At 31.5% G+C, this 14887-nt stretch overlaps 2 protein-coding genes across 2 annotated transcripts in view; both read left to right on the top strand.

The window, feature by feature from the left end:
- The first annotated feature begins 4220 nt into the window (after nt 1-4220).
- On the top strand, nt 4221-6427 carry LOC121242602. The gene is made up of 4 exons (XM_041140506.1): nt 4221-4546; nt 4751-4943; nt 5082-5151; nt 5732-6427. Exons 2-4 carry the CDS (start codon nt 4795-4797, stop codon nt 6014-6016), a joined length of 504 nt encoding a protein of 167 aa, XP_040996440.1. The 5' UTR covers nt 4221-4546; nt 4751-4794; the 3' UTR covers nt 6017-6427.
- Nucleotides 6428-9852: 3425 nt separating this feature from the next.
- LOC121242374 overlaps nt 9853-14887 on the top strand; it is a 6543-nt gene continuing 1508 nt past the window's right edge. The window contains exons 1-2 of the mRNA XM_041140245.1: nt 9853-10157; nt 14867-14887. The exon at nt 14867-14887 is cut by the window's right edge and continues 179 nt beyond it. Coding sequence (XP_040996179.1) covers nt 9853-10157; nt 14867-14887 — 326 coding nt within the window. The remainder of the gene's footprint in view (nt 10158-14866) is intronic.

The following is a 14887-nucleotide window of genomic DNA, read 5'->3' as shown; positions in this document are numbered from 1 at the left end:
TGATCTAGTCACTGAGAATTGATGTAGTTCACTAAAGTTTTAGTGAAATGAAATCACCCCTAATATGTGATCCATGGAGCACATATGGTAAATGATGCGGTCATATAAAGTAATCACAAAAGAGTGGGCACATAGAGGCTTGTCATGCTCTAACGCCAATCTACAGGAGTTTGCATATGAGAGTTGAGTGGTGAAAATCTTGTATTGGTACCAAGGTAAAATACTCAACTAGATTCATCATCATTTTTTGTGTGATCAAATGAAAAATATAATTCTAAGGGGTGTGATCACACCAAATGGTGCATCCCTTAAAATACACCATCTCCATGGTGATGGTTTTCATGAGGGTGATGATTAAGGAAGTGTCAAGTGACACAACAATTTAATTTAGTCAAATTGTGTCACTTACCAATGGTTGTGTCCATTTTCGACCAACGTCTTATAGTTATAAATATGGACTATTTGTGCACAATTACAGCACTTGAAAAACTCCTATGTCTATCACCAACTTGTGGGACAAATACCCTTACGGGAGTGTCACCATTTTGTCAAAACTCTATTCATTTTCATTCTATGCAATTCTACAAACATGTGCATGTATCTAGGCTCAACTTGACATTCTTTCTAGATCTCATTAATTATAAAATTAGCACCATTAATAGAAGTGAAAATGTAACTCTTTTGTTGATTCTAAGCCATCTTTAACATATTAGTTGATTCTTTCTATGAGAGATGAAGATATACTCCATTTGTCCATGGCAAGGAAGTATATCCATGAGTCTATCTATGTTATTAATTATGATTTATTACATATGAGAAATGATATTTGCAGTTTTAGAATATATAAGCACCTCACATTCGTTTTGAAAAAAGCGGGTAAATCTATGACCCACATGAAAAATTATTTTCTTAATGGTGGACTCTACTTTTTTTCAAATGAAGTGTGTGAAATAAGCACATCTTAGGACTGTATCTAATATTACTCACTACATATTCAAGAGGCTTTACCATATGTGGAAGCATTAATATGGGTCTTGCATTGGATGGAGCAAGATTTGAAACCAAAAAGATTTTGCTAGTGAAAGAGTTACTCACATCCTAGAGAAAAAGGCTTATGTGAACTAGATGAGATATAAATAAAAAGTATTTTATTTGTGAAGTTTTATGTAAACTTTTGACTTGAATAGTAAAATAATTCTTAGATTTTGTTTTTTGTCTTTTTCAAAATTCTTCTTAGGCCTCATTTGGACGTTGAGATTAGAGGAAATAAGAAATTTGTGAATAGTAGTGAAATTATTTGAATTAAAATATTTTATGTGGTTTTAAAAAATGAAAGAGAAAAAATTGAATAAAAATATTATAAAATTAAAATATTGTTAAAATATAATTTTTTTAATATAATTTTTATTTTAAGATTTGAAAAAGTTGAATTGTTTCTGTATTTTATTTAGAATTGAAAAGTATTTATATTTATGGTGTTTAAATATTGAGATAAGATGGAATGAAACCATCTTACAATCCAAACGGAGACTTAAGGTTGTGTTTAATAAATAAAATAATCTGAAATCACCTCAATATCTAAATGCAAAAGGAGGCGCATGTGAGCTACATGCGCAACCCAAATCTCATTCGCTCACATAGCACACCGTTTGACTTTCGGGCCTGATATCTTTAAGAAGATAATAATAAAATAATTATAAATGAAGATCTATAGCAAAAGAGAAATGGTTAAAACAGTTGTTTGCAATTCCCTTATTATGACCTTCAACCACAATCTTTCATTCCACTTATTGAACTACAGTAAACTGCTTAGGAAATAGGGCTTGGACTATTAAGGCCCCGTTTCGATAGTGAAAGTGATGAAAGTCACATTCGATAAAAATATAATCATTATAATAAAACATTATTTTTAAACTAGACATAGCAAATGTTTTGCTTGTTATGTTTAGAGCTAAATGTTTCAAGTTTTTGCCATGTATGACTCCAATTGATAATTCTTGAAATAGTAATGTTATTATTATTTTATTTAATGAAATATGGGTGAAATAATCTAAATGATATATTTTTCAATCTTGACAAGTAAAATGATAAAACTAAAAGCATAAACCTTCTGACAGGTTGCATGCACCTGACTAGAAAAGAGATAGACCTAACATTTTCAACTTAAAAGGAAAAAGTTATGAAGGAAATAAAAGGAAAGACATGTAGATATGTTTAAAGAAAATAAAAGGAATAATAGCTTACTATGTTTAAGAAAATAAAAGAAAGGAGACCTATATATGATTCACTGTGTTAGTACACGAGGAATTGACGTGTGTTCCTATTCTAGGCTTCATGTGTTGGCATGTTGCCATCTTAATGCTAACCCTGTACTATTATTCTAGATGAACTTTCTAAGATTAAGGATAACTTGAGAGTGAGTTGAGATGAAAATTTTATGAATAATAATAATATAGTTTATAAATAATAGTGAGATAGTTTGAGTTATGTCTGACTTGGATGCCCATATGAGATACAAACATTTGAGCTGTACTTCATCTTGCATATGCTTATCCAAACGGTAGAAAATAAAATCTTATCTTATCTCTAATTTTTCAACCATCGTTATAGTAATGCTGCAATACCACTACAATTGATATGCTACAAGTTTCATCTGTCTCTATAGTATCGTTGCAGTAACACTATCTACCATATTTTTAATATATATAATTTCTATTAGAATTTTTTATTTTATTGTAATATATAATTAAAAGAATATATTTCAAATTTTATAGAATATATTATAATAAATAGGTCATAATATAATGATATAAAAATATATTTTGGGAAAGTCAAAATATTTATGAGTTTTTAAATTAATAATATATATTACTTATTTTTAATATATTCATAATATTCTCCACCCAATAATTAAAAATATTTTTCAATAATTGGTGAGACCCACCATTTTATCAAATTCTCAAAAAAGTTAAAACCATCTCATCCCATTTCACTATATAAACATATATTTTTTTATAAACTATCTCATCTCATTTTAACTAAAAAATTTCACTGCTATTCAAAATATCTCATCTCATTTCATTTTATTTGAATTGTGTAACCAAACGATACATGTTTTATAGAGTTTTGGAAAAGAAGAAAGAAAAAGTTGAATAAAAAATATTATAAAACTAAATGTTGTTAAAATATAATTTTTTAATATAATTTTTGTTTGTAGATTTTAAAAAATTGAATTATTTTTTATTTTTCGTTTGAAAGTTTGAAAAAATTGTAATGATTAATTTAAAAATATTTATATTTAAGTGATGTTTAAAAAGGAAATAAAATGAGATGAGATAGAATAATTTTTTTTTTCCAAACAAGCCCTTTAAAATACGTATCCAACTTTTCTTCAAATTCCTTCCATCTGTTGATTTAAATAAACAAATGTCATCTTCTCAAGATAATAAATAAATTTCATTTCTATTTAATAATTATTGATAATCTTAGCAGAAGTCCACGTGTTACCTCCATCATTTTACTTAAAAAATTTGTTGTGCTTTTCTAAAATAATTTAATATTTTGATAAAATAATTTAATATTAGTAACTTGGTAAATTTTATGATTATAAAAGAATAGAGTAAGGCTTAGTTTGGATTGAAAAATATTTTTAATTTATTTTATTATTAAAATTTTTTATAAATTTTTATATAAAATATAATAAATAATTTAATTTTTTCAAATGTCAAAACAATAATAATATTAAAAAATAATATTTTATTTAATTTTCATCTCAACTTACTCTCCAAACCTAACCTTCCGTTTAGATTCAAAAAATATTTTTTTTCATTATTATAATTTTTTTAAATTTTCATATAAAATATAATAAACAATTTAATTTTTTTTAAATTTCAATTAAAAATTTTTAAATCTTAAAATAATAATAATAATATTAAAAATAATATTATAATAATATTTTTTTAACTTTTATTTTTTATTTAAAACCATTTCATTTTGAATATTTTAACACGGTATTTAAATTCTAAAATAATATCAAATATTTAATGGAGAGAGGGGCTTGTATCTCAAAAAATATCAGTATAAAATAAAATAAAATAAAAAAAATAGTAGAGGACAGGATGCATCCATCGTGTGGACAAAACCAGACCACTTCACTTTATCCTCCCATCAACAAAATCAAACAAATAAAGGCAAAGATTCTCCATATCTGATCATTGAGATTCTCATTTTTCACCAAAAGAAGCATATGTGCCCAAATCCAACGGTTCAAAACAACCAGATTGCGTAACGTATACCTACGCTTACGTATACACTGTAGCTAATCTCAGCCAGCCTTCTTTGAATACTCAGCCAGCCGTCTCTTCCTCTCATCCTTTTCTGAGTTTTCTCATATATCTTTCTCTCTCTGATCTCCCCTTTCTCTTTTCCGCTCCCTCTTTTATAGTTCTCCTCAGAATTCCTCCTCCTTTTCTGGGAGGAGCGCCTTTGACGCTGCTCAGGTCAGTCTGCCTCTGTCTCTCGTTGTCTGCTTCTGTGTTAGATCTGCATATGTTTTTTTCTTTAGGGCAAAGACCTCTTTTTCTTTTTCGTGTGGACAAGTTCAAGGTGTGCGTAGAACTTTTGGACGAGAGAAGGAATCTCATGTTTTTGTTTTTTTCTTTTGGGTATCTATAGAAGCGGAAGGAAAGAAACTTTACTAAGCTGAACAGATTAAGACAGTTTCTTTTTTGTTGTTGTTGTGTATTTGCAGGCGTGGTTGGTGCAGATCTTAGATATTTGGTGGAGAAGGACGCCATGGCCGGCTGCAAGGAGGAGGTGAGGATGAGGATGGAGGGATGTTCGGTGGTGTGTCCCAAGCCTCGTCGATTGGATTTGGGTCTCTTTGATTCCACCTTTCACGACCACCACCACTTCAGACCCTCCTCCTTTAGATGGCCCATCAAGTAATGCTCTCCACCACTCAATTCCATTTTTTTTTTTCATCCTACACCCTAAAAACTAAAAAAAATAAAAAATCGTTTTCTTTTAGTTTTATTTGTAAAATTATGTTTTGAATTTTTGGTTATATTTTTCTGCTGCAGTAACAATCACCGAACCGAGATCGGAGATTCAAAAGCAGGGACGGAGCTTTTGGATATCATTCTCGCCAAGGTTTCTCTCTCTCTCTCTCTCTCTCTCTCTCTCTCTCTCTCTGTGAGCTTACAACTTTCTGTTCATATTTATCTCTTGTTCGATTTGTGCAGTTCTTTTTTTCTTAGATGTTTATTCTTTTTCTTTGTTTTTGAGTAGTCCAATTTTCCTTGGAATTTTTTATTTTATTTTATTTTTATCATTTCCTCAGTTTTTCTTTTTCAATTTTCTCATGTTCCTTGGAAACCAAACCGTGGTGTGTGTGTGTGTGTGTTTTTTTTTCTTTTTCTGTTGACCCAAACGATAGGAAAAATAGTTCATAGCTGGAAGTTTCAGATTAGCCAGGAGTCAGGACATGTGTTAGATATTGTGTGGTGTATAGCTTGTGTAGTCTCGCGCGCACACAGAGGGAGAGATACATGCTGCATATTAACTAAAGATAGATTTATCTCACGGAATTTTTTAGCAGATTATTTTAATTCCTGCCATTTTTTGTGAACTTATGAAGTCTCAGAATCTTTCGTAACAGGATTTTCATCTCTGATCTACCTTTCCTGTAAATTTTATCTGACTTATTTGTTTTTCCGTGCTGTTGTAATAGGGAAATTGTTCTGAGAGGCCCTGCTGCAACCAAGTAGCTTCATCGCCACCATTTTTTAGTGGATCTCCACCAAGTAGGGCTTCAAATCCTGTAGTCCAAGATGAGCACTTTGGCAATGAGAATATAACTGCATTTTCTCCTGTTGCACCACCCTCGCCCTCTGCCCGGAAAGTGAGAGGATGTGCCCCGATTTCATCCGGGTACAAACCCGCTGCAGTTCGAATCGAAGGCTTTGATTGCCTCAGCTCTGATAGGCGAAACCGCAGCATCTCTGCTGTGGCATAAGCAAAACAGAGCAGAGGAGAGATTTTGGGAAGAGAGGTGAGAGCTAATGTTCTAATGAAAATGTTTGTATATACAGAGGTCACTGTTTATGTTTTCCTGTTCTTGTTGAGGTTTTGTGTTATAAAGGTTGAAGGGAGTTGTATCATGTAAATTATGGTGGATGGGAGAGACAGTTTCATATTGAGGAATAAAATTAGAGAAAGAGAGCAATTCCTTTCTCTTTGGTCAAGGTTTTCTTTTTTCTTTTCTTTTTGGTACCTCAGAAGAAAGAGAGTTTGAGACTACTCTTGGCCGGCCCTCTTGGGAAGTTTCTTTGGAGTCTGTAATTTTGTCTGTTTTGTCACTCTAATCCTCTCTGTAATTGTAAGTTGAAGGAATTGAGATGATGAAATGTCATTAGAATTTTTTGTTTTTTTGTTTGTTTGTTGCATGTTTTTCTATTTGCAGGCCCCTTTATGAAGCCCACTCCTACTTGTAGTTGGTCCCAAAGCCATAAATGAATAAATAAAATCAAGCAACAGCTGAGCTGTCAAAGCATAATAACGAGAAATGATAGTTACAGTCGTGGGTGTGAAAGTATTGTGTAATTATTTAAAGAAGTGAATAAATATGGATTAGTTTTTTATTAGTAAATTATATTATTTTTCAAAATGATTGGATGGTGTTTGTTATATATAACATTATTTTTCACGATTGTATATAGTGTGAGAAAATATATTTTTTAATTATGATTTTTATAATTATCGCATAATTTTTTTGAAAAAAATAAGTGAAAAAATTAAATTTTTAATAATAAATTAAATTTTTTTAAAAATAATTATGCAATATTTATATATTTTCCTGTAATTTATAATTTATGAAAGATGGCCTGTTTGGAAGATTATTCAATTACCCAAACCAGAAGGAAGAAGATTTGGGAGGATATTCTTTAGTAGCAAGTTGGATGGTGTGGCTCTGTGTGTTTGTTTTGTCTTGTATTGCGCTTTTGACGTCAAAGTTGGGGGAGATGTATCACATTGAGGGCATCTCAAAGGGGTTGAAAGGAAGAGGAGGAAAAGGATTGGAAGCAAAAGGCTGACAAAGCGACAAGTAGGGTGACTGGGTCTTTTCGATAACTATAAGGGCCAAGTTGTCCCTCCATGTATAGAAAGAATTCAGGGATTTCTGACTCACTCAAATATTAATTAAAATATTTTCAGAGATACACAACTTTAGAAAATGAGTTTTTTTATTTGTAAGCTTTGACATTTCAAGCCTTGATTTAAGATGTGCTTTATAAACTGATTTATAAATAGAATTTTTTAAATCTTGTTTATTTTTACAATTTTTTTTAATTTATCTTATTTAATAATTATTATTTTTAAAATTTTTATTCAAAATAAAATAAAAAATTTAACTTTTTTAAATTTCAAAATAAAAATAATATTAAAAAAATATATTATAATAATATTTTATTTAATTAACTTTAATCTTAATTTATTTTATCTCATCTATCAAAACAAACGAGGCAGGGAATATTTGTAGCTTTAATTATGAATCAAATAAGATTTTAGTTGTTGATGAACATACTTTGCCAATATTAAAGCCTATTCTCTCTAAGAATGGCGTTTAATATTAGAGTAATGTTACATATAAATCTTAGATGTTAAATCTGAAATAATACTATATACTATATTTTTATTTTACTTTTAACCTAGTTTGCAAATGTGATCCTTTTCATCACTATTTGATCATTTCTCATTTTTTTTTTTAAATAATGACCATCATCATAGTAAATGAGAATAAAAAAAATAATATTATATATTAATTTTTTTAATTTTAAAATATTTATTTCAAATTTACATTCCGATAATTTATATAAAATATTATTATTATTATTATTATTATTATGAACCACTCCATATTTATCTTCTGTCAAATTCTAAGATCTCGTTTGGATACAGAAACACTCAATCTATCTCATTTCATTATTATAATTTTATTAAATTTTCATACAAAATATAATAAATAATTTAATTTTTTCAAATCTCAAAATAATAATAATATTAAAAAATAATATTTTATTTAATTAATCTAAAATTATTTTATCTTATCTTACTTTATCCCACATCATCTCATTATTCAAATAAGATCTAAATCCTAAAAGGCCTTTTGATTAAAAAAAAAAAAAAAAAGGAACTAAATTATTGAGGATATGAAACCTATCCATTGGGGTCTATTGGTCGGAAAAGTGCTGGCGCGGACTCGGGCTGACAGAAGAGCCCGGCCGCATTAGTTTAGGCCATTGCTTTAGGGCATGCGTCAGAAAAGCATTGCACACTAAACTGTCTCTTGCCTTTGTTTTGTCGTTGGGAAATATCAAGGTCGGTCATAGGGAGAAGGTGAATGCCAATAGTCTTCTCACCCATTATATATATATATATATATATATCAAGGTCGGTCATGGATAGTGTGAACAGGCTTCAAAATATTACTTATAAATATAAATATGTTTATAAAAAGATTTTATAAAAATAAATTTATAATAAATTAATTGATATAATACGATTATCTTGTTAATTTGATGTTGCAAAAGCGAGGGAGGTGGCTTTCTTTGAGAGTGACACGGGGGGTTTGAGGTGGCAATTAAAGATGATAAGATGGTTTAAGAAAGCGAGGCTTTCAAAGCTCTTGGAGCATAATCTCTAATGAAGAGATTAGATGAAGAGGTTGACAGCAGTATTATCTGTTTAAGATTTTCGCTAATCTATGCTCTACATTATTGAATCTAATATGAGATATATATAAAGAGCGGCTGGATTTGGAACTGTTAAAAATATTTGTGAATGATAATAAAAAATAATAAAAAAATATTAAATAGTAAAAAAAAATTAGATAAAAAATAATAAATAGTAAAAAAATAGGTAAAAAATAATAATAAAATAAAAATAGTAGTGGGAGTACGTAAAATATTCTCATTTGGCAACTTTAGCTAGCCCAATTTTTAACAACACAAAATAATAAATTCTCAAAATCTATCACTATTATATTAAAATATTGATTTTGATATTTTTATTTATTTTAATTTTAATTATAATTTGAATATTTATTCGTTATTAAAAAAGTATACATGAATTTTCTAATGTTGATATTAGATTTTAAAAGAAAAAATTGGCATCAACTAATCATAATATTGCTGAACTAGAACTTGAAACACTTTAACAAGATGATGTTACGTTATTGAAATGATGACTGATGGAAACTGGCCTCCTTCTGCATTTAAGTTTGGAATTTGGGTGCTTCATGCTTTTGAAATAAAAATGAATTTTTTGAAGTTGTGAATTCGCACGAAATGAATAGCACGAGCGAGAGAAAATCTTTTATGTCAAAATAATATTTGATTAGCAACTTAGATTCAACAGATTTGACCAGTGAAAATTTAAAAATATTGTAGCTTTGTTGAGTCTACTACATTGAGTTTTTATGCAATTTAGTTAAACTTTTATCAAAAATCAAAATATAATTTTGTTGAATTTACTACTAGTACTCCAAAATAATATTGAATTTAAAAAGGTTGATGAAGATATGATTTGATTACAAAAGAATGATCACCTTAATAACTAGTGTCTTCGATGATTAGGGATACAATTATATTGTAAGTAATAACCCCCAACTCTCTCGATACTTAAATAGATTTTCTGGTCATCATGGATCAATTTAAGATAATTGTATTTTATTATAACTAATAAATTAATTATTTTGAATAAACTGGTATAAACCCATTAAAAATATGAAAATTATTACATTATCATCCGATTATCGTTCTCCAGAAAGCAGACAAGATTCAGACATCCACAATGAATGAAGAGTTCTGCCAAAGAGGTGAGTCGTTGCAGCCCCCAGTCAAACACTGGCCTATAGATCTTCAAGTCCTTCATCACAAGTGTTGTCAGGTTGGTGAGAAAACCCACTTTCAGAAAGAACAGATCGAATATTTGGACAACATTTTATATCTTGTTCTTGAAGAGATGCGAGACACAGTGCATGCAGTTGGGCAAGAACATGAGATTCTTACGTACGGAGGTAAATGCGAAGAACTCTTGAGGTTGGTAGGCAATCCTTCTTCTGGGAAGGAAGAAATGCTTGAATTTAGTGAAGTTGGGTGAGGCTGTAAAGGCCCTCACGTAAGGATTTATAACTATTCAGAGATGAGATAAGATGAGTTAAAATTGTTTATGAATAATAGTAAAATTTATGAGTTAAAATTTGTGAATAATAGTGAATAATGTAACGTCCCGACTCTAGAGGTCCGGAGAGTTAGTTTTTATAACCTAAAATCATCTCCCATAGCATATTTATATACTCCAAATTCATCATAAAATATAAATTCATTTATTCAAAATAAAAAATATATGTTCTTCCATCAAGACTATAGACACCAAAGAAATATCTTAATGAAATAAATTATAATCTCCACAACGACTCGGAAATATCTATGACTTAAAACACAAAAATAACATAAAATAATTTCTCTACTAAATAAAACTCTTCAATAAATACTTGTACCATTTGACACTTATTCTTATATGACCATTAAACATTGCTAATACTTTCTACTTTTGACTTCTAATTGAGGCATTAAAATTATCTGAAAATGATTGTGGAGATAAGGGGTGAGTTATCAACAACTCAGTAAGGAAAGAACATATACTAGTATGTAAACATGAGCATTTACAGAGTTTAGAATGCAGAACAAAATATTTTATTTTCAGAATGCAGAACCAGAACATGTTATCAAAAATATTAGAGCGACAGTTCAAAAATATCTTATTAGAAATTCATTTAGTATAGTATAACTGAAACATTACATCAGAACATAATTATATATTTAACCCTTGTCGTAGGATTGTGCAAACCCCGACGACCAACTGAGCAGAAACAAAATGTGAAATCTTCCTCTTATTATTCTTGAAACCCCGAGTGTGCACACAACAAAAATCACGTAGAAAACCACTTTGCTTCCAAAGTGGGTGCATCGAAAACAGAAAAGTTGGTACCAACCCAAACAGAGGCCATAATTTTACACCTGTGGTAAAGTCAGAACGGAACAGAAACAAAATGTCATGCCAGAAATTTCAGAAATCACATCATATCATATAAGAGTACATAACATCTTGATAACATAACAAAATCAGATCACAAAAATATAACTTATGCACAATTTTTCATATTCACTCTCTTTTGCACAGTTTAGAAATAGAAGGCCAAAATAGCTTATGTCTATACCAGTCATGCTAGAAAATACTTTATTCTTATACATAATTTCATGAGTAACACCGAACAAATAATTGAGATTATTTCAAATTTCTTTTCGTAACAAAACATGCATCTTTTCCAAAATTGATCTAAGTTCATTTATTTGATGCAAAGCCTAGCATATGAATTCCGCTTACTTGGATTTTTTTAACTTTTCTGAATTTCTTCACAACAGTGCCAAACGAAAATCAATCGTCACCTATAAAATAAACACATAACTTACTTAAATCTTTAATAAAAAACGTATTTTGATATTTTAGCCTAAAATACTCAAATAACCTTTTTTTTTCCTTAAAATCTAAAATTTTCGTAATCCTAAAATAACATCACTTCTTAAATAAATTGATATCTACTTAATGTCTCCAACTAATACATTAAAATCTAGATTATTTCTATAAAATAACGCATATGGCTACCTATGTACTCAATTAAAACTAAGCCCATGTAAAATACATCTTCACTTAATATTTACTTAACATAAATCCAACTTGATCTCAAGTCTCCTTAACATCAAGCCTAACTTAAAAATACATGTCCAAATTTTAAAAAGTCAAGCCCGACCCTTATTCTACCAATGCTTTCCTATTAGGGCAAAAATGTAAAAATATTTAAAGGGTCTGAGGTGCCTCACGGAAAATCAATGACGAAAGGCTTGATGGCATTTCCGTAAATACTAGGAATATCATGACCATAAGATTTAAAGCTATCTACACGTTATTTTTCAAAGAGTCCAAGGCATATACTTGTTTCTAGAGAACCAAGAAAACACAACAAAAAGAAGAGCATAAACTGAAAGAGAACAACACTTCAGTCGAGATGCAGAGCTTACTTAGAGGCAGATGCAGTGGAGACTAGGGTGGAGCAGGGTGGCAGAGCACTCTGAGAGAGAGAGAGAGAGAGGGAAGCGAAGAGGTGGTAGTGGCTTACCCAGGTCGTTAAAGGGAGCCTTTCGTCGGAGACACGAAGGAGCAGCAGTTGTAGCTGGGCAGCGTGGGGGTGGCACTCGGAGAGGTTGAATGTGAGAGGGTCACGGTGGCTGAGAGGGGCGTTGGTCTATGGGTGTTTCGATGTGGACGATACTTTGTTTTTTGGTGCAAAGATAGGGACCTCTTGGATGTCCAATGTTGACTTAGGCGACGGTGGTATAGGGTGGGGGTTTAAGGTAGTGGCTTGGTGGCTTCTGTCTTGCGAAGGAGGTCTCGACACATTGTTCGGGGCTGTTGTGCCGTGAGGTGGAGGCTAAGTGTGGGCTGGTGGTGTTGGGATGGTGTGGGTCGTTTATGGTAGTCTCGTGGTTGACGCTAGGGGAAGTGGCTATTGGACATTAGGCTATCACACGATGATTTTGAGTGGGGGAGAGGGCACGGTGTGGAGGAGTTTTGGCAGTGGGGGGGGGGGGGGGTCTCGGTTTCGCTTGGGCTGGGCAGTTTCTATATGCAGTAGAGGCATTCGTGTGTGTATATATATAGAGGTGATGGTAAAACCCTAGAGAAAAATGAGAGGAATAAACATATTGCATCATGCATGCCATAGAAAAGAACGTGATGAAGTTGTGGACGAAGAGGAGTCCGTGGGGACTGATCCCAGATCTCATTGGCTTGGCTTTTGGCCCATTTTAAATATTTGGCCCATGTTTCGTAGTGAACACACAAAAAAAAGGGGCTCTTCTCTGAATTTTGAGCCTCGACTCATTTTTTTTTTAAATATACTTGTTCCATAAATTTTCTTGACCCATAAAATTTTTTTCCATCCAACCCAAAAATATTTAATGGATTTAACTAAATTGGCGAGTCCACAAAAATTCGCTATCTACCAAAACTGAAAATATTAGGACCGTAATCTATTCCAAAAATTTACTCAAATTCTTAAATGGACTTTTCGTATATATAAACCCTAACAAAAATTTTAGTAAGTGAGCTTGGTGCTGGGCCCGAGAGTTACATTTAAGGTTCTGGCAATTCCAAATCTTGATGCATTCAAGAGATGTGTTATGGTGTAGCTCCTCTGCGTTGAAGGTGCTCAAGTTCTTTGGGCAATTTCCCACTTGAAGATACGCACAAGATCAGCTTTGAGCATTCCTTAATATGGAGGTGTACATGTAAGCATGGCAGGTAACTCGCCGATTGAAGACAACAAGGTGAGAGATGTACCTAATTCAATATCGAAGTGACGTGCTAGAGAAGAATGGTTCTACCCATGTTGTTGATATCCTGATCATGCAATATATATTGTCGAATAGGAAGGCTCCTCTCCCTTGTCTAGCAAACACTGTAGATTCATACAATCAGATATCTTGAGTCTTTAAGGATCGGTGGTACTTGTCCTTTCACAATGGACTCTATAGAGTCACAACCAACAATCCACACATGCTCAAGCCTCAAGACAAGCATTATTATTGCTCATGTTGTGCATCATTCCTTCAGGAAGTAATGATTTCAGATTACTGAAGTTGTTTATTTGAATCACTCTTAACGTGGATGGAAAACTAGACTCGGGAAAGGAAACAAGAGTTGAGCAGTCTTCAATACAGGAATCCGAGCCTTTGCATGAACCCTTGAGATATGATCCTCTCCAACAAAGTTGTGCTCTTTTCACAACCAACCATCTTCAAATCTTTTACTTTTCTTAGTCCACGCATTAGCCCAGTACGTTGTTACAATTCTGAACTCTGAAATCTATTTTACTGCATCCTATTTGATCAACCTGATGCTTACACGAGTTCTACAGTATAGCACTCCATTAGATTGCTTAAAAAAAGAACTTCCAGAATCTAGAATTCATTTAGAATTACCTTTAAAAATTTTTGTTGCACAGTTTTTGTTCACATACCAAATAAATCTCGGTCTAAATTAAATCCGAGAGCTGAAAAATGTGTTTTTTTAGGATATGCTCCTAACCAAAAAGGGTATAAATGTTTTAACCCTCAAACAAAAAAACTCTATATTACTATGGATGTCACTTTTCTGGGAAATACTCCATTCCTTACAAAAAATTTTCTTCAGGGGGAGAAAATAGGTGAAGATAATTTTTGGAAAAAATCTGCTCCTTTACCCAATATAATCGTTGACTTTCCTTCTCAAGACACCAAATCCTCTCCACAAATTACTAAGTTTTTCCAGAAAAAGAAGCTGATATTGGCAGAATCAATTTTTTACCAACAGAGAAGGAAATACTACAAAAGGATAATTTTAATCCGAATTCTGAGCTTCCGGTTTATACAAGAAAGAGGATCCTTGAAAGAAATAAAGACCTTGTTATCATCCCAATGCAGAATCAATTAGAATCCCTGAACAATGCTCTTTGAATATTTCAAGTAACTCTTCCCCTATTCTTGTTTTATCTAATTCTATTCCTATTTTATCTTCTGCTCCCATTTCGGATGCAGATACTATAGTATCTCCAAAAAATAAAACCTCAGATCTTGATATTCCAATTGCCATAAGAAAAGGAACCCTAACATGCACTAAATATCCTATTGCCAAATATATCTCCTACCAAAACTCTCCAATAATCATAGAGCATTTATTCAAATATTTCTCAACTTCTTGTGCCAAGAAATATCCAGGAAGCATTAGA

This window comes from Juglans microcarpa x Juglans regia, chromosome 8D (assembly GCF_004785595.1).
Source record: "Juglans microcarpa x Juglans regia isolate MS1-56 chromosome 8D, Jm3101_v1.0, whole genome shotgun sequence".
Classification (NCBI taxonomy): Eukaryota; Viridiplantae; Streptophyta; class Magnoliopsida; order Fagales; family Juglandaceae; genus Juglans; species Juglans microcarpa x Juglans regia.
The sequence above is the reverse complement of the archived record's forward strand: the minus strand, read 5'-3'. Positions and strand labels throughout refer to the sequence as shown.

What these genes read in the sequence shown, in the direction of transcription:
- LOC121242602 (XM_041140506.1), top strand. Translation starts at nt 4,795, where the DNA reads ATGGCCGGCTGCAAGGAGGAGGTGAGGATGAGGATGGAGGGATGTTCG. An exon ending in TCCTTTAGATGGCCCATCAA is followed by an intron (nt 4,944 to 5,081) that starts GTAATGCTCTCC and finishes TTTCTGCTGCAG; the next exon opens with TAACAATCACCGAACCGAGA. An exon ending in TGGATATCATTCTCGCCAAG is followed by an intron (nt 5,152 to 5,731) that starts GTTTCTCTCTCT and finishes CTGTTGTAATAG; the next exon opens with GGAAATTGTTCTGAGAGGCC.